Raw genomic sequence first — 20,664 nt, forward strand, 5'->3', positions numbered from 1 at the left:
GAAACTGAAAAAATAAGATCTGAAAGTCGAAAAAAAGATCTGAAGGTGAAAAATATTTGATCAAAAAAAATTGCAGAGCTGAATCAAAAATTTATTTAAACTGAAAAATATATATCTTACACTTATTTTATTTTGATAATACTTTTTAAATGATTATAAAAATCAAGAACATTGAATTTTCAGTTTCAAAATGTATTTTTTCAATTTTTTTTTTTTCCAGATTACAAAACTTTTGGCCTTCCATTTGCATCAGATGCTCGAAGCACTTTACAATAATGCCTCACATTTACCCCAATGTGAGGGTGCTGGCATACAAGGTACTCGCTACACACCGGGAGAAACTAGGGGGATTAAGGACCTTGCCCAAGGGTCCTTAATGATTCACCGGTCAGGCTGGGATTTGAACCGAAGATCCTCTGGTCTCAAGCCCAACGCTTAACCACTAGATCACCTCCCCTAAAGTCTTGGCTGAAGTCTTGATTTCATTCCAATTTATTTGCTATCTTGTATGTCTGTAATAGGTTTCCACAACTGTACTGTCTACATTAACTGACTTTAATTCTGCTTTCATTGTCTTCATTCCACATTTATGAAATTCTAAGTGCGTCTTATAAAACAAATCAATAATTGCACCCTTTCTGCTTTTCTAAATAATACACAAAGACATGCCAATGAAATTTTTTTTTTTTGTCACGTCAGTCATTCAAAACTGATGCAACAGTTAAATCATATAACTTATGTAACTTTAAAGTAATGATAAATTCATCATTTTAATGTTAATCAAGTCCATTGTTTTTTTCACCATGCCATTTTTTTATTCACAGCTGAATTGTTGGTGAATTTTATCGAAAACGTTTGTGTTTCATTGATACACTGTATACATGTTACGAAGGTGCAATAAACATATTTGAAAGGAAAACAAATGGACAGAAAGACCATTTAAAATATGGGAGATTCCAGACTTTTTTTTTTTATACATCATCTCCCCTGCATAATTTTCAATTTGGTCGCACACTGTACACGAGGACCTCTCTGCTGGTTTGCAGGCTGTGTGATCACACAGATGTATTTGAGATTTTTTAGTTATATCGAAAACACTTGTAAGCGTTCACATAGCTGAACCTCTGGTAAACAGTTTTGTTTTTAACATGCTGCGTTCATGATTAATGGACAAGCACACAGTTTTCTCACAGTGAAAAGCGGCTGCTTTTACCGTAACTGCATCAAAATGAACAGTTATCACTTAAAAGCAAATCATCATCATCAAACTTTGTAATTAATCTGCAGCTCCATTTCATTAGTACTTAACAGCTACATTCTATTCAAGTGCTCTGGGATGTTTTCCTCAAAGAAACGCTGGGGAAAACATGCCCTTTAAAACATAGAAGAATGGAAATAATGCATGTCGCTATCCAGCACCAAAATCTCAAAGAATAAAAGTGTGTCACCGTATCTGAAGAGTCTGACAGTGGCTGCAGCATTGTTGTTTAGCCTGCAGATCCTCCTCAGCTACACGACCTGTGGTCACCACCAAGACGAAACAAAAAATGCAGAAATCATCAATCACAATCAGATCTGCACCAAGTCTTGTGTTAAAACGTTGCGAGATGACGCCACTCAGCAGCACAGCACCATTGTCTGGGGAGAACCCTGCAGTTTAAAATGACAGAATAAATGGAACATGGAAACACATTTTGGCAGAAATTCATATGCATACAGAGGTTTTGCACCAATGCGTGTTGTCAGTAGAAGTTTAATGAATCGTGAAGCGCTGTGAATACTTTCTGGACGCACCGTATCACCGTTACCAACTCTGTCACAACATTTTGTTTTTCTTGCATCCAGGTCATATTCTTAGAGAGACAGACTCCACCTGAGCAATCTTTAATTTATTGTTTTAGTTCACCCAGGAAAGTGAGTTGTGATCAGCGTACATTTTAATAGGGAACTGATCCAAACACATTACACATTCGTACTGCTTTCTGATCCAAATCTTTTTCCACTCTCAGAGCCACCCTTATTCCCCATGGATCTTTTAACAAAATACAATGGCCGCAGAACTGGGGTCTGTGTTTGCACCTGAAACACTGCTGGCATAGTATCTGAGGGTTCTCTTCAAGAGAGTGACCATTCCTTAATTGCTGATCCGCTTCTTTTATCCTCTCTTCAAATACTGCCTTTTTTCACCTGCCCCACTTCTCATATCTCAAGTAAGTGAAGCAGTATAAGATAAATCTTTGACCACACAATCCAAGAGGAAAATAAAAAGACATAGTGCGATGGGCCCCAGATCCAGGGCCTAGAGCTGCACCCTAAACATTGGCGACATTGTGTTCGAAGGCTCTCTTCAAGAAGGTGACTGTTTCCTTAATTGCTGATAACTGCACATCCTGCATGAATTCTCATGTGTTTTGTCAGATCGCTCTTCTGTCCAAATCGTTTGCCACACTGAGAACAGCCAAATGGTTTTTGCCCTGTATGAATTCTCACATGTCTGTTCAGACTGCACTTTCGACCAAATCTCTGACCACAATAAGAACAGCCAAATGGTTTTTGTCCTGTATGAATTACCATATGTTTTGTAAGATTGCTCTTCTGTCCAAATCGTTTGCCACATTGAGAACAGTCAAATGGTTTTTGTCCTGTATGAATTAGCATATGTGTGTTCAAACTGCTCTTTTGTCCAAATCCTTTGTCACATTCAGAACAGCCAATTGGTTTTTGCCCTGTATGAGTTATCATGTGAATATTCAGATTGCTCTTTCTTCCAAATCCTCTGCCACATACAGAACAGCCAAATAGTTTTTTTCCTGTATGAATGATCATGTGTCTGTTCCGATCACTCTTTTGTCTAAATCTTTGTCCACATTCGGAACAGCCAAATGGTTTTTGTCCTGTATGAATTCTCATGTGTTTTGTCAGATCGCTCTTCTGTACAAATCCTTTGCCACATTCAGAACAGACAAATGGTTTTTGCCCTGTATGAAGCCTTACATGTGTGCTCAGGTCGCTCTTTCGTCCAAATCTTTGACCACATTCAGAACAGCCAAATGTTTTTTTTTCTGTATGAATTATCATGTGTTTCATCATATCACTCTTCTGTACAAAACGTTTGCCACACTGAGAACAGTCAAATGGTTTTTGTCCTGTATGAATTCTCATATGTCTGTTCAGAGTGCTCTTCCGCCCAAATTTTTGAACACACTCAGAACAGCCAAATGGTTTTTGTCCCGTATGAATTATCATGTGTTTTGTCAGATTGCTCTTCTGTCCAAATCGTTTACCACATTGAGAACAGTCAAAAGGTTTTTGTCCCGTATGAATTATCATGTGTCTGTTCAGAGAGCTTTTTTGTCTGAGTCTTTTACCCCGATTAGGATGGTTAAATGGCTTTACATTTGTCTGACTCCCCTTGTGTTGCTCTAAGTTGTTCATGTGACCACATACTTTTCCATTTTTAGAACAATTAGAGTACTTCTTAACAATGTTGCAGTTGCTTGAACTAACCATATTGGTGTTTATTGGACAGCTAAAACCTGAACAGCATTCTTTGGTCTGTTTCCAGTCATAACTGTCATCAGTCTCATTTCCAGAACTCTCTGAACTCCAACCACTGGTATGTGGTTCTAAATGACAGTTTGGACCTGAGTTGCTGGCTGGATGTGGTCCTCCATCATCCTCTACATCAGCGTCTGCTGTCAGTGTTCTGTGTACAGATGAGCTGCTGGCTACAGGCTCAGCCTCTGTGCTGTCATCACTTCGGCTTTGGCGAAGCTGTGATGACTCTGGTTTCTCATCATCATTTTCACTCTTCACAGCGATGGCAGTGAAAGGGAACACAGTGAGATCTGCCTCCCCCAGCTCCTGAAGTTGCTCTCCTTGTTGACTTATCCACAGTTTCTCTTGTTCTTTAACGTGCTCCTGGTCAACACTCAGATTCCATTCCTGGGCTTCAGGGAGAATTTCTTCTTTACTCACCAACAACTGCCGCATGTCTGCAAAGAAGCAATTTCATTAACAATAAATTTTCAAACCACACTCATTAAAATTATATCAGAGTGGTGAGTTTAACCTGACGACAGTAAGTTATTGAACTGATGGAACAGATACAGTGATGTGCATCAGGAGGCTTTGGTCCTGGTGGGGGGGGGGGGGGGGGAGAGCGAGCATAAAAATAATGCAAAACCTGAACACAAAGGTACAAATAAGGGTGGTGGGGGGCGGGGTGTAGTCAAATTTTGTGTATTCTGGTGAATTTTAATGGGTATGAAACCCTCTGAAACAAATAAAACTCACTTCAAACTGTGAAGTAAAAACACATTACTAATTATGGGGGTCTGGGGGTGCTCCCACATAATTTCTTTTAAAAGAGCAAGTCAAATTTTGTGTATTCTGGTGAATTTTAATGGGTATGAAGCCCTCTGAAACAAATAAAAGTCACTTCAAACTGTGAAGTAAAAACACATTATTGATTATGGGGGATCTGGGGGTGCTCCCCCACAATTTTTTTAAAAGAGCAAGTCAAATTTGGTATATTCTGGTGAATTTTAATGGATATGAAGCCCTCTGAAACAAACAAAAAAACTCACTTCAAACTGTTAAGTAAAAACACAGTATTGATTATGGGGGGTCTGGGGGATCTCCCAGACATACAGTGAGGAAAATAAGTATTTGAACACCCTGCGATTTTGCAAGTTCTCCCACTTAGAAATCATGGAGGGGCCTGAAATTTTCATCTTAGGTGCATGTCCACTGTGAGAGACAATCTAAAAAAAAAAATCCGGAAATCACAATGTATGATTTTTTAATTATTTGTATGTTACTGCTGCAAATAAGTATTTGAACACCTGCGAAAATCAATGTTAATATCTGGTACAGTAGCCTTTGTTTGCAATTACAGAGGTCAAACGTTTCCTGTAGTTTTTCACCAGGTTTGGAGGGGATTTTGGTCCACTCCTCCATACAAATCTTCTCTAAATCTTTCAGGTTTGGAGTTTCAGCTCCCTCCAAAGATTTTCTATTGAGTTCAGGTCTGGAGACTGGCCAGGCCACTCCAGGACCTTCAAATGCTTCTTACGGAGCCCCTCCTTAGTTTCCCTGGCTGTGTTTGAGGTCATTGTCATGCTGGAAGACCCAGCCATGACCCATCTTTAATGCTCTTACTGAGGGAAAGAGGTTGTTTGCCAAAATCTCGCAATACATGACCCCATCCATCCTCCCTTCAATACGGTGCAGTCATCCTGTCCCCTTTGCAGAAGAGCACCCCCAGAGTATGATGTTTCCACCCCCATGCTTCACGGTTGGGATGGTTTTCTTGGGCTTATTCTCATCCTCTAAACATGGTAAGTGGAGTTGATTCCAAAAAGCTCTATTCTGGTCTCATCTGACCACATGACCTTCTCTCATGCCTCCTCTGGATCATCCAGATGGTCACTGGTGAACTTCAAATGGGCCTGGACATGTGCTGGCTTGAGCAGGGGGACCTTGCTGCCCTGCAGGATTCTAAACCATGACAGCATCATGTTTTATTAATGTAATCTTTGTGACTGTGGTCCCAGCTCTCTTCAGGTCATTGACAAGGTCCTCCTGTGTAGTTCTGAGCTTTCTCAGAATCATCCTTACCCCACAAAGTGAGATCTTGCATGGAATCCCAGACTAAGGGAGATTGACAGACATCTTGTGTTTCTTCCACTTTCTAATAAATAATCATAACAGTTGTTGTCTTCTACCAAGCTGCTTGCCTGTTGTCCTGTAGTCCATCCCAGCCTTGTGCAGGTCTACAGTTTTGTCCCTGGTGTCCTTCGACAGCTCTTTGGTCTTGGCTATGGTGGACAGGTTGGAGTGTGTTTGATTGTGTGAACAGGTGTCTTTTATACAGGTAACAAGTTCAAACAGGTGCAATTAAGAGTGCAGAATAAGAGGGCTTCATAAAGAAAAATTAACAGGTCTGTGTGAGCCAGAATTCTTTCTGGTTGGTAGGTGTTCAAATACTTATTTGCAGCAGTAACATACAAATAAATTATTAAAAAAATAATACATTGCGATTTCCGGATTTTTTTTTTTTGTTTGTTTTAGATTATGTCTGTCACAGTGGACGTGCACCTAAGATGAAAATTTCAGACCCCTCCATGATTTCTAAGTGGGAGAACTTGCAAAACCGCAGGGTGTTCAAATACTTATTTTCCTCACTGTAGTTACTTCTAGCATGCTCATACACATGATTGTGGTGCCCAAAAGCCGTTTTAAAGGCCAGGAAGGTAAAATATATCAGCAGTGTCTACACTTGATCTCTTGTCATAGCAAATATGCACCGCTTGCATGTACAGGAGCTTTGGGTTGCATTTGGAGTTGGAAAATACCAACCTGGCATTCTTGGGCATGAAACATGTCTAGCATTGCCATTTTTCCATGCAGTCACTGGGTGTGACACTGTCTCATCTTTTGCTTGGAGAGGGAAGAAATCTGCTTTTGAGACCTGGAAAGTCTTTCCTGCTGTCACTCCTGTCTTCTCTGGTCTGTCAGCATGTCCTGAGTCAATACAAGGTGATCATCTATCTTTGCTGGAAAGATTTGTAGTCCTGTACAAGAGGACCAGCCCTGATACCAGTGTAAACAAGGCCCGACAAACATTATTTGCACATGATGCCCGGACCATTGAGAACATACCACCATCTCAAGATGCTCTTCAGAACACCTGAAGAGAGCTGCATATAAAGGTGGGCATATCTGGGGACAGTGCCTACAATCACTACAGCAGCTACCTAGCCCACAAGACTGGGGATGGCAACTCACTGATGGAAGATGGACTCCAAAGTGGACCACATTACAAGAAGCTTCAAAGCTTACCAGGAGCTGATTAAATGTGGATGCAAGAAAGCATGCAGGTGTCATGTATTGGGTGTGTTATCCGGTTTTCGGTCATGTCTTTGTTTGGGTTCTGTGCTTTTCTGTGTAGTTCTTGATTATAGTCTGTTTTGGGGAATGGCTTGGTGTGTGCGGTAGTTGTGACTTCTCTTGCTGGGTGTTTCCTGGGTTTTCCAGATGTAACATACAAATAAATTATTTAAAAAAAAAAATCATACATTGTGATGTCCAGATTTTTTTTTTTTTTTAAGATTATGTCTCTCACAGTGGACATGCACCTAAGATGAAAATTTCAGACCCCTCCATGATATTTAAGTGGGAGAACTTGCAAAATGGCAGGGTGTTCAAATACTTGTTTTCCTCACTATAAGTGCTGACTCATTGTTTGGGTCTGTGGTCGCATTTGATGCAACCAGAAGCAATCGTGGTTTTAAAACTCAAAATCAGCTTGTTAGTAGTTGCATGTGTACTGGAGACAATACAGGAAATTATCCACTGTGTAACACGATTTTTGTTCCTGGCAAATAAGTGTCTTTTTCCAACTACATTTATTGCAAAACAATAGAAAAAGCCCATTTTTCATGCCAAACTTTGTTTTTTTCGGGCTGCACAGCAATTTTATCCCCTCAAAACAGCTATTTTTGACAATTTTCTGACTTTTGCACAATAAAACTAAAATATGGAACATAACGGCAGCAAGCGTTATTTTCAAACATTTGAAAACAATTTTACAAAGTTAAAAATAAACAGTTTTTCTTGATTTGTGAATGTGCAATGAATCATTTTCCCTGATCAGACCCCAAATGTCGTCCCCCATCATGTTTTCAATGTAAGATCCCTGATATCTGTGTTCAAAGTCCATTATGTCTTGGTGGAAGCGCTCCCCATGTTCTTCTGAGTATGCCCCCATGTTGTCCTTGAAGTTGTCAAGGTGAGCATCCAGAATGTGGACCTTCAGTGACATCCTACAGCCCATTTGGACATAGTTTCTCACCAAAGACTCAACCAGTTCCACATAATTGTCAGCCTTGTGGTTGCCCACCCATAGCAAAGTAAAATTGAAGATCTCCTTTATATCACATTTACATCTCCTAGATATAAATGAGCACCAATTGAGACCAAAGTGGCTTTCTCATTCTTCTCAAATGGCTCTCCTGAGAAATAGACATGGTTCAGTCTCATGATGATCACTCTGCAAGTTCTCTAAATTGTCTCAGTTGTCTCTTTTCCTGAACTCAGCTAAGAGAAAAATGAGACATACTGTGCTGCTTTCAAATATGTCTCAATTTGATATCCAGTGAGAAATATACATGATTCTGTCTCTCACTGATTTCTCAGATTCTCTTACTTCTCTCTTTTCTAGCATCTCAGCATAAAGAAAAAATGAGTGTAGTGCAAGCTCTCAAATGAGTCTCAATATGATACATGATTATACCTCAGTCATTTTTCAGTCATGCCAAAATAAAAAAAAAAAAAAAAAATACATTCAGGCAAATAATGTAAGATACATGGTTTATTTACATAATGTTCAACTTAAAAAAAATTAGTTGATTTCCTCTCTTTCTGGTTACTTTATTGATACCCGTAGGTAGATTTGTGTTGTAATCACAGAAAGCATCCGACTTAAAACATATGACAACACTGACATACTTAAAGACCAGACACATTCATAAAAGTGCTCAAAGCCGCATCACACCACGGCTTAGAAACCACCTAAATTGGTGCAAGTTTTCCCACTATAATTTATTTGTCTGAATAATAGCAGCTGGAATGAAGCTGTTTCTGTACCACTTTGTTCTGCACTTTGGGACTGCAAACCTCCGACCAGAGGGGAGAAGCTGGAATTCCCCATATACAGGGTGTGAATGGTCATTTAGAATCGATTTCGTGATCCTGTTTAGCTGCCTGATATACGACTCGGGGGTAAGCTGTGGCTCTCCAGTCACCTTCCCTGACCACTTTAGTTTGTTCCTTTCCTTCACTGACAAATCACCATACCATGACACTAAAGAATAAGACACAACAGATTCAATAAAAGACCGATAAAACAGTGCCATGACAGTTTTGTCAATATTAAAAGAAGACAGCTTCCTCAAACAAAACAAACGCTGATGCCCTTTTCTACATACAGCTTCACAGTTGTTCTCAAAGTTCAGTTTACAGTCTATCATAGTCCCAAGGTACTTGTATGACTGCACAAGTTCCACCTTTTGACCCTTGATAACTGTGGCCTCCGGTGTACAGGGGTTCTTTCTGAAATCCACAATCATATCCTTAGTCTTTGAAATGTTCAGCTGAAGGTGGGACTCTTCACACCACCTGGTGACAAAGTTGTCAACAACAGGTCCATGTTCCTGAATTTCCTTACCAAATACATTAAAACAATTATAGAAACAGTTAAGAGCATTAGCAAATTCTAACTCTGAATTAAAATCATTTAAAATGCTAGGAGTACTACTTTTCAGATTCACATTTTTTTCATGAAAGACCAGGCTGATCCAAGATCCCTTGCGGCCATTGTGTTCTCCAAGAGAGATTTGTACTCTTGTTTAGCTTTAAAAATTTCACTCTTAAGCTCTCTTTGATGGCTGCACGCAGCTCTGATACTGTGCCTCGTTGAAAAGCATGTTTCTTCTTTTGTATCGCAGACTTAACAGATTTTGTCACCCACGCCTTATTATTTGGATAGACTCTAACCGTCTTGCATGGAATAATCATATCTGTACAAAAGGAGATGTAAGAACACATTAAGTCGGCCAGTTCATCCAAATCGTTGCCATGGGATTGCTTAGAGACGTCCCAGTCTGTACATTCAAAACATTCCTGCAGGCAGAGCACAGATTCCTCATTCCAGTCTTTTATGTTCACTGTCTGTGCCCGCTCCCTTCTTAGGACAGATTTATAAGTTGGCATTAAATGCACACAGTTGTGGTCTGCAGAACCCACAAGTGGGAGAGGGAGGGATTTATGTGCATCCCTCAGTGACCCATAGCAAAGATCTAAAATCTTATTCCACCTGGTTGTGCAGGAAACATAAAATAAAATAATAATAAAAAAAGGAAAAAAAATATAGGAAAAATAGGAAAAGTCTTTTTAAGACAAATGTGATTAAAACACCAAGAATAAAGTAGAGAAGCTTGAATCTTCGACTGGACTGGGTTGCTTGGACGTTTCGCTTCAAATCGCAGAAGCTTCCTCAGCTAAAATTCTTGCTCTGGTAGTCTGACTTCTGTCTTGACTCTGTAGAGAAGAAACAGAAGCCACAAAAGCTGGAGGTTTAAACCTAACCAGACCCCTCCTACCGAGAGGCAGACTGCTATTGGCTAATGACTAAACAACTGCTTTAATTAGCACCTATTGTGCTGTAGTTGGCACCCTCCTAATGACAGGGTAGCTGTCCCTCCTAAGGATGGGACTGACGCCTCTCCTGATGGCTCTCCTGACGAGTCTCCTGATGACATGAATGACTCATTACGATGAACAAAAGCCTGAAACTGCTTTGACACGAGTACCCCATTGTAAACAGGGGACAAAGCGTGTCTCAGACCCCCTCTCCGGTTAAGGCTGGGTTTCAACTGTTTCACATACAATGCCTCCTTCATCCTCTCTCAAACCATTTCTTCTCTCTGGCTAAGATTTTAACTTCCTTGTCCTCTCGGTAGGAGGGGTCTGAGAGCCTTCACAGAAACCAAGAATAAAATTTGGACCATCGGAGGAGATGGACTCCAGTTTTTGCACCGTATCAAAAAGGGTGCTGGAGGCTGAACCAGCATTGGCCTTTGGGTGTATGAACACTACCGTTATAAATAACTGAGGAAACTCGCAAGGCAGATTAAAGGGGTGCAACGACAGATAAAAGTTCCACATCAGGTGTGCAAACTTTCTGTCTCTCTTGCTCTCCATCTCTCCCTCTCTCTCTCTTTCGCTCTGTGTCATTCTCTCTGTCTCTCCCTCCCCTCTCACTCTCTCTCTCGCTTGCTTTCTGTCTCTCTCCCTCCCCTCTCTTCACTCAAAAAAAATTAACTCTGCCTGTTGCTGCTTTTATTAAAGTAGGTTATGTTGTATGTCCTCAAGTTTTTCAATTTTGCAAAGATTATTAATGTGTTTTAGCAATTTTTATGAAATACTGTTGATTACTAATGTTATCCAAAAGCAATGAACAATGACTGGGTAACGCTTTTGAGTAACATCAAATAAGTTTGTCCCTCTGCAGATGCCGTACCACCTTCGGCAATTAGTGCATTCTCTGCCCACCCAAACAAATGCCGATGCGCATGCGTGCTATTTTAAAGTTTTGGCTCAGGCTGTGTTCCTAAACCAGCATATCTCACCCATATTGGCCTCTCTTCATTGGCTTCCTGTTAATTCTAGAATAGAATTTAAAATTCTTCTTCTTACTTATAAGGTTTTGAATAATCAGGTCCCATCTTATCTTAGGGACCTCGTAGTACCATATCACCCCAATAGAGCGCTTCGCTCTCAGACTGCAGGCTTACTTGTAGTTCCTAGGGTTTGTAAGAGTAGAATGGAAGGCAGAGCCTTCAGCTTTCAGGCTCCTCTCCTGTGGAACCAGCTCCCAATTCAGATCAGGGAGACAGACACCCTCTCTACTTTTAAGATTAGGCTTAAAACTTTCCTTTTTGCTAAAGCTTATAGTTAGGGCTGGATCAGGTGACCCTGAACCATCCCTTAGTTATGCTGCTATAGACGTAGACTGCTGGGGGGTTCCCATGATGCACTGTTTCTTTCTCTTTTTGCTCTGTATGCACCAATCTGCATTTAATCATTAGTGATTGATCTCTGCTCCCCTCCACAGCATGTCTTTTTCCTGGTTCTCTCCCTCAGCCCCAACCAGTCCCAGCAGAAGACTGCCCCTCCCTGAGCCTGGTTCTGCTGGAGGTTTCTTCCTGTTAAGAGGGAGTTTTTCCTTCCCACTGTAGCCAAGTGCTTGCTCACAGGGGGTCTTTTTGACCGTTGGGGTTTTACATAATTATTGTATGGCCTTGCCTTACAATATAAAGCGCCTTGGGGCAACTGTTTGTTGTGATTTGGCGCTATATAAAAAAATTGACTGATTGATTGTTTGTTCTCCAAACAAAAACAAAACAAAAAAACAGGTAATTAAAATGTTTTTTCTTGTTGTAACCTGTCTACTATTTCATGATCCCGCCTTAGTTGATGTTGAAAATATTGTAAAAGAAGCATTTGGTGAAACTGCAAACTGGCTCATAAAACGGTACAGTAGTACCGTTCTAAGCTAGTAGTTCTAAGCTAATGGTGCTGCACAAATTAAGTTAAAGTTTTCAGTTTCAAGTCACAGTTTTCATTTCTGTTCAGCTTTGATTACCAAATTTGAGTTAAAATTATTTGAAGTACTGCACTTTTTTTTAAAATGATGTCAGTAACGTCTTATCCCATACTTATGTGATTTATTAATGCTTTTCTCACCAAGCCTAAGTTAGGTTATACAGATCTGAATCGAATACATACCAATATTGACTAAAAGGTGAAATATATTTTTTCAGTGTGTTTTTAGCCTACTGTACTTTTTCTCAAATATGTAATTAAGTGTATTTTATAAGCTGGTGCAAGATGAATTTCTTGGTATTTTCATAAAACACACACCATTCACAGTCACTGAAACAAAATGTACTATGAATAAACAATAAACAGATAATAATTTGTACTTGCTTGTAAAAGCAGTCTAATAACAAAACCTTCAAATACATAAATAAATAAATATAGACTTGCACAGTCAGCATGCCCCAAGCCATGTATGTACACTGTAGAAATCCTTTATGTATATTGGTAATACAAATGGGCTTATATTATGCCCCCCCGGTACGCTGTCTCTAACAGCTTCTGAAAAAATTCTGATGGAAAAAAACCCCAAATCATTCCGCCATTTCCAGACAATGAAAATCCGACGACAGGGCGGGACCACTCCTTCCACAAGGCGTGCTCACAGGCGAATGACGTCACCGACAGGCGTGGAAAAACTCACGCATGCGCACAAGGGTTCAAGCTTGTCTGACGTGAAAACATATGAATCAAATCCATATAGTTTAAAAAAAAAAATAAAAAGGTACAATACTTTATGGACAGACCTCGTAGTTCCAATGATCTGTGGGTTTCCCAGGTTTGCTGACCGGCAGTCACGCTGTGATGGAACCTTGGTCAGCCCCCGCAAGATGACAACAGCTTTAAATGGCATTAGTTCAGGGAGGGCCAAAAGCATTTCCTTTCAGACATTATTGGCATGAATGTATTTACATACCTATGAGCTGAGCTCTTGCAGGTGTGCAGGTCAGGTTTATAAAGAATGCAAGACGTCTCATTTTACAAGGAAAAAACGTTTTAGCCGATTGTAGTTTCTTGTCTGTATTGCAACGTTTGTAAGAAGTGTCATTTTATTTAAAGCAGCAATTCATTTTGAAGTTATTAATTCCGAGCGGACTCTGTCTCAGCAGAGAGCTGTGCAGCGTTTAAAGCTGTGACAATGGAACGGAGGATGATTCTCGTTTCTCGACTGCAACAAGACATGAGTTCCAGTTACTGACTTTAATCCACACAAAAGTGACTCATGATATTTTAACAGCTTTCAGAGGGGTTAAGAAGCGGACTTACCACTTCTGAAGAGCAGCGAATCAAAGAGCCACAAGCCATTGAATCGAAGCATTGTTTTGATTCACGCTTCAAACTGGAGTCGCACTGCATAAACAGATGATTATAGACGCTGTATTGAAATTAAGCATAACGGTCCAAAATTATAGCGTAACAGGCCATAACGCAAGTTTGCGCTAGCTAGAACCCTGATGAGGATCCACGGTAATGCAGCACTGACATGTAACAGCAGTGGTGGTGTCCGAATCCATTGCAAGCAGAAGATCATTCACCACTTTAGTGAGAGCCGTCTCTGTGGAATGATATTTTCTAAAAGCAGACTGCAGTGGCTCAAAGAGATTATTCTCAGTAAGATAGTCTACGAGCTGCAGTGAAACCACTTTTTCCAGAATTTTAGACCAAAATAATAGCTTTTATATTGGTCGATAGTTTTTCAATACACTAGGGTCAAGTTTAGGTTTCTTAAGTAATGGTTTAATCACTGCAGATTTGAAACATTTGGGAACAGATCGAGAAGTTAAAGAAAGATTAATAATTTCCAGCACAGTCAGCCCAAGAGTGGGCCACAGGTCCTTAAACAGTTTTGTTGGTAAAGGATCAAATAAACTTTTTGTTGACGTTACGAGTTTTGTCAGCATGCCTCGAGAGATGATATCAAATTCTGTAAATCAAGGTAATACATCTGTAATGGCGCCCAGCTCAAATGGCTGGGTTAAGGCATGCTGGGACATGTTTTACCTAATGTCTTCTATTTTTTTCTCAAAGTAATCCAGGAAATCTTGTGCTGTAAGAGGAGAGCAAACTACAGGTGGTTGTCCATGTATTATTGCCACTGTGTCGAACAACAACTTTGAGTTATGCTTGTTTTTGTTGATCAAATCAGAGTAATAGGTCCGCTTTGTAGCCAGTAATGCATGCTTATAGTCTAAGATAGCATCACGCCAAGCAAGGTGGAATACTTTTCATTTTGAACTATGCCATTTCCGTTCTAGGCCTCTAGCCTTATGCTTGAGGTCATGCAAGGTGGGGGGCACGATTTTAACAAAGGTGGCGCAATCATGTCGAGTGTAGTTTTGAGCACTGAGTTTAAACAATCCACAAGGCTGCCTACTGGTTGGGCATTTGCCAAATGTGAAGCTAAGACATCAGGCAGTCTAGCTTCGAGTTCAGCCATAGTTGAGGATTTGATGCATCGCCGTAGTGATATATAAGTTTGTTGTTCCACTAAACACAGCACCAAAAATGTAAACTGTAAACTTAAGTGAGTGATCAGAGACCACTGATGTAAGAGGCATGATGTCAATATTCGTGACAGCAATATCACGTGCGAGAACCAAATCCAGGGTATCTTCACTAATGTGAGTTGAGTCATGAATGCACTGCCGAAATCCTAATGCATTCACAATTTCCATGAATGATTTGCAGAGGGGATCAGAAGGCTTATCTATATGAATGTTAAAGTCACCAATGATCAGAATGTTATCTGCACTTGTTGACAAGTTAGAGATGAACGCACCAAATTCATCTAAGAATTCAGAATATGGGCCAGGGGGCCTATACACAATGACAAAGTAATACAGCTAATTTTTATTCTTCTGACCTTGGCTATGCATAATATCCTTAGCAGAGTGGAGAATCAGACACTCAAATGAGTTATATTTGTGACCCCCAACAGCTAATAAGCTAGACCTAGATTATAAATAAGAGCAACCCCCCGCCTTGCTTTGCATCACGAGGGACGTGACTAAATGTATATGCTAGAGGGCAGGCCTCATTTAAGGGAGGACAGCTGTAGGTTTAAGCCAGGTTTCATATAACCCAATCATATCTATGTGATGATCAATAATTAGGTCATTAATCAACAATGATTTTGAGGATAGTGATCTCATGTTAATGACACCCAGACTAAGGCCCTCAGTGGGGTTGACAGTTGGACTGCTTGGGTTTAGGGGTGGTTCAAGAGTGGCATATATAAGGTGCCTAGAAGTAGGTTTAGGTTTGAGACATTCCACGCAAGTTGTAGGTAGCAGACACAAAATCTTTGCTATTGCTGGAACAACCATCAACATCAACATCATTCAACATCATCCAATGTAGTAATGGGTATTAAGTTTGCAAAGCATATCCCTCTATGATTTTTATGGACACATCTATGGAAGCAGGCCACAGTCTCAACTTGTTGAATTTCCCTCCCTGGCAGATAAACTGCACTATCACCACAGTGGATTTTCTGCACGAATTTCCCTGCTAAGCTAATGGATTCCACAACCACATTTGTCATAATCCTTGCAGGGTCTCTCATCACCTGCTCCGTGGGCTGCTGTAAAATCTTAATGTTACCCTCCCTGTAGAGCTCCATCAATGTTTGAAGACAAGATGGAGGCACCTTCCCCAGTAGGGTGATGGCTGTCTGGCATCAGCAAGCCACGGCGGCCCTGGAACGAAGGCCAGTTATCAATAAAGCAAAAGTCTTGCTGTCTACAAAACTGCGCCAGCCACCTATTTAATGATGTCAGCCAGCTAAACACCTCATCACCTCATCATTACCCCGGGAGTGGAGGGGACAAGAGCATGGGTTAAAGCAATAAATTTTCATCTGACTGAAATTTTTTACTGGCAAAAATCAACGGCAGCAATTCCCTAAAATGTGGCATAGTGGGGGCACACACTCTTTCTTCCTCAATAAATACAATAAACACATTATACAGCATACAAATCTATTCTAAACAGCCTCTAAGGAGAGACAGACAAAGCATAAAAAGAATGCAAAACTTGAACAAAGGTACATAAAAGGGTGGTGGGGGTGGGGTGTAGTCTTGATTCTGGGGGTCTGGGGGTGCTCCCCCAGAACATTTTTTAAAAACCAAGTCAAATTTTCTGTATTCTGGTGAATTTTAATGGGTATGAACTATGAAGCCATCTGAAACAAAGAAAACTCACTTCAAAGTGTAAGTAAAAACACAGTATTGATTATGGGGGGTCTCCCCCACAAATTTTTTAAAAGAGAAAGTCAAACTTTGTATATTCTGGTGAATTTTAATGGGTATGAAGCTCTCTGAAACAAAGAAAACTCACTTCAAACTATGGGGGTCTGGGGGATCTCCCCCAGAATTTTTTTTTTTAAAAAAGCAAGTCAAATTTTGTATATTCTGGTGAATTTTAATGAGCATGAAGCCCTCTGAAACAAATAAAAGTCACTTCAATCTGTGAAGTAAAAACACACTATTGATTATGGGGGATCTGGGGGTTCTCCCCCAGAAATTTTTTAAAACAGCATGTCAAATTTTGTATATTCTGGTGAATTTTAATGGGTATGAAGTCCTCTGAAACAAAGAAAACTCACTTCAAACTGTCAAGTAAAAATTCTTTGTCTTCTGTAGTATTTTGATCTGTTCTATTCCGGTGAATGCACCAAATGGGTGCTGTGTCGCTGGCTGTACAGTCAATAAAATACAAAATTAGGGCCTAAAGCAACTGACAATATTGTTCTGCTGTGCACAAAGTAACACTGTCACCAGTTTTGAAAACGCATGCGCATTGAGAAACTCAAAACTGGCTTATTCACATTTAATCTGTAAAATGCTCTCACTCGTAAAACAAACTTGGGCTGCAACTAAAGATTATTTTAGTAATCGATTAATCATTTTTTTAATATAAAAAATATAAATATTATTCACAGACATATGCTCTTTAGGGTTTTGGGGGGGAAAATTAAGCTAAAGCGACAAACCATCGAAGCAGAGTCGGATCATTGCTTCATTGGTTCAAAGCAAAGCCACACCCCACTCTACTTGGGGAGTGTCTGCGAATGTTCCCACGAAGATAGTGAGAAGGACCGTGGCTCATGGCAAGCGGTAAACAGAGCAGAGAGGAGTGAAAATTCACACAATCCCTTCCTCCGCAGTCCACGCTGACATTGCTGCTGCAAAATGGGATGTTGCTTTAACAGTGAGAGTATCATATTTTGGCCACAAAACACGCATGACACCATGTGCGCACGCGTATGTGTGGTTAAATTTTCCAAATGACGGAAATCTGTCGTGGTGACAGAGACCTTTAACCCATGGACTAGAGACTATTAATCGATGCTGACATCTTTCTGGCAAGGTCACAAGTCCCCTCTCTGTCCATTTTTGTGAGCTCTGACTGCTTCATCCTGACATCATTGGTGCCGACGTGAATAACTACGCGACTATATCTCCTGTCATGTTCCTTAGTCTGTCTGTAATCAATGTAGAGAAATTATCATTTTCCTGACAAACACCCCCCAACACAACAGCCACTCTGAAGGACCAATAAGGGAATCATTAAGCAAAAAGCTTATTGATGTCGGTGGATCAAATCATTCCTTAACGATACCCGAAAGGAACCGGTTCTCGATACCCATCAACAATCCACTGCAGTTACAAACTGGCAGTGTCGACAAGATGGCGGTAGCGGCGACAACACAGCGGTAAGGGATACAATCCACCCAACTCATTGAGGAAAACATATAATGCTGATTACTGACAGAGAGAGAAATTACTTGGATTTAAATAACCACTCACATGGGTTGGCCGAGTTTGGGTCAGATGACCTCTCACCTTTCCCACAATGCAGTGAGTCAGAGTGTGAGATGGCTTATTGTGTGCATAGTTACAATAAGCGACTTCAGCATCTCGGGCACGCAGGGGCTGATGGGAAGGCATCAGGACAAACAAATGCACATGCTCGATGGCAGACGCGTATTCAACGTAATATCGCTCACTACTGCATGCGGTAAATGGCATTTCTCATCAAAAGTAAGCAGAATAAATGCTTCCCAGTACATTGGACTGTGTTGTTATGGAAGCGTATTGCATTCACTGGATTAAAAAAATAATAATAATTTGACCGCTGATCTCGTAATTATGAGAAAAGATCTCATAATTACAAGAAAAGATCTCATAATTACGACATCAGAAATCTCGTAATTATGAGAAAAGATCAGGTGTCTAAATTGTCTTATGTATATACTTCCGTACTTCCAGTCCCTCAGAAAGGAGCGGGCTGAGCTCAGCCGATGATAACACACTGTAATTTAACACAAAGTGTGGATTTTCCCCTGAAGTGCTCCCGGATGAATGTCCAGGGAGAAGCACGGGGTGTCTTTCAGCTTTCACTCACACAGCCTCACCAACTGCTGAAGGACACAGCGGGTTATAATATAATATGAGAATAATATAGAATAATAGAAAATGAGAATAATATAATATAATATAATATAATATGAGATCTTTTCTTGTAATTACGAGATCAGTGGTCAAATTTTTTTTATCCAGTGAATGCAATACGCTTCCGTAACTGACAGCTGCGCACATGGCTTTGTTTGTCCCGATAGCCGCCGACCGCTGCACATGTGTACTTGTCATGCTGAAGTCGCTTATTTTAGTGTGTACAATGAGGAAAATACTGTAATCAATGGTACTGATTGATCAGGTTCATTTATCTATCCTAAAGCAGTTTGTCTTATTTAGTTTTGTTTACCTGATATTCTATAATCACAAGCCCTACACAAACCAACAGCTATAATTCTGATGTGGTGGAGTTTGTCTAAAATAGTTTCGTGGACAAACCTGCTCTGCATCAGCGAACTTCAGGCTTGAAATTAGCATCCAGCACGTTGACTAGTGTCTTCTCTTCTCTAATCACTCGTTTCTTCTTGCTGCCCTGCAACGTAACTCAAATATCTCGGCATTGGCAGCAGTTTAGCCACTGTTACAACAACCTTCTCAGCTGTTGGGCCTATCCTTCTTCTTCTTGCGGTTTAATGTCGACCTTTGTGCTTCTGGGGCTCGTCAACAAGCATCTTCGTGGCTCACAGAGTGAAGTTTAATCTCCTCCAAGAAGAGTTTCCAGAGTCTCCAGCTAACTAGCTTTAGCCACGGAAGCTGGCAGGAAACCACACACGTCTATTGGTTTTTACGGAGGAAGTTTGGTTACTGCCACCTCCTGGCTGGAGTGGGGAGAGCAGATTAAAAAATCAGTTGATTCCTTTTGGTCTTTTTAAAACTTTTGACTTTTGTTATATTTTATGTTTCAGAACGACATGTTTAACTGTGTTGCTGTCCTGACATTTTGTTTTCTGAACAAATGTAGAGATGAAATCAAGCCGACGTGAACCCACCTCTCAGCTCATCACTTCTAATTCCTCCTAATCCTCTCTTTTTCCACACTCTGTTTGTATTCAGATTATTTTATAGAAAAAACATCCATTGTGTTTACCAGGTAAACTGATACACACAATAAAATACACGAAAGAAAAAAAAAAAAAAAGAGCATCACAGTAATAAATATCTATTTGTAAAACATTGACCCATTGCTTTGGAATTTGTCTCAGGTCTGGATCCACCAGCAGGAACTTTCTGGACAACAGCTGCACTGATTGAGGGAACTGGGTTAATTTATGGATGTTTTGAGAGTTATTTTATTTATTCATGTATTTTAATATGTGTTTACAAACTCCTTAAAAAAAAAAGTTGATGTCTGTTACAAAATGCTATTATTTTGTTGGCTAATTTCAGTCCACAGCACATTTTGAAACACATCTGTCTCATCATTCATGCAGATATCAACATCTTAATATTGGAATATTGCTTCTGATAATTTAACCTGCTGAGTCCAGTTCAGAGTCATGGGGGGCTCCTGTAGGGTGCTTTAATTGAGGGCCAACTGTGCTGAACTACTAAAGGAACCTTTAATGTCCAACATGTTTTTAATCGTTTAACCACATGCAGCAACACACCGAGGTACTATCAAAAATAAATATAAAAATAGTTAAGCTAAATTTACATAAATTTCCACTTTATGATGATTTGGTTAATTTAAAGCCTGATTTATACTTCTGCAGCTATTTTACTGTGTCATGCAAGGCTTTTGCATGGAACAATGAAACAGGCACTGTTATGGATGTTAAATAAAGGTTTGATGTGCATCTTGAAATTTTTGACTATATTTTTGTTTAAGGACAATAATATACTTGTGTTATAATGTGATTGTGCCATCATAAAATACATGTATGCAACAGAGACATAAACTGAGAAATGTTTGTGCAACTAGCACAAACTGTTATGACCATAGCTGGACAAAATGAAGGGGATTTGGGGCTTCAAAAGTTGTTTTTTATATATATATATATTTAAAAACGATAATTTCAGT

At 40.0% G+C, this 20,664-nt stretch overlaps 1 protein-coding gene across 1 annotated transcript; it reads right to left on the reverse strand.

The window, feature by feature from the left end:
• Positions 1–3,075: 3,075 nt before the first annotated feature.
• Positions 3,076–19,421, reverse strand: LOC117502354 (zinc finger and SCAN domain-containing protein 2-like; the record flags this gene model as incomplete). Its single annotated transcript, XM_034161390.1, has 2 exons — positions 19,083–19,421; positions 3,076–3,995 (listed from the first exon to the last, which is right to left on the reverse strand). A coding segment is annotated over exon 2 (918 nt), but the record flags the coding sequence as incomplete, so codon positions are not given.
• Between the last annotated feature and the right edge of the window lie 1,243 nt (positions 19,422–20,664).

The sequence above is a fragment of the Thalassophryne amazonica genome, chromosome 20, assembly GCF_902500255.1.
Source record: "Thalassophryne amazonica chromosome 20, fThaAma1.1, whole genome shotgun sequence".
Taxonomy (NCBI): domain Eukaryota; kingdom Metazoa; phylum Chordata; class Actinopteri; order Batrachoidiformes; family Batrachoididae; genus Thalassophryne; species Thalassophryne amazonica.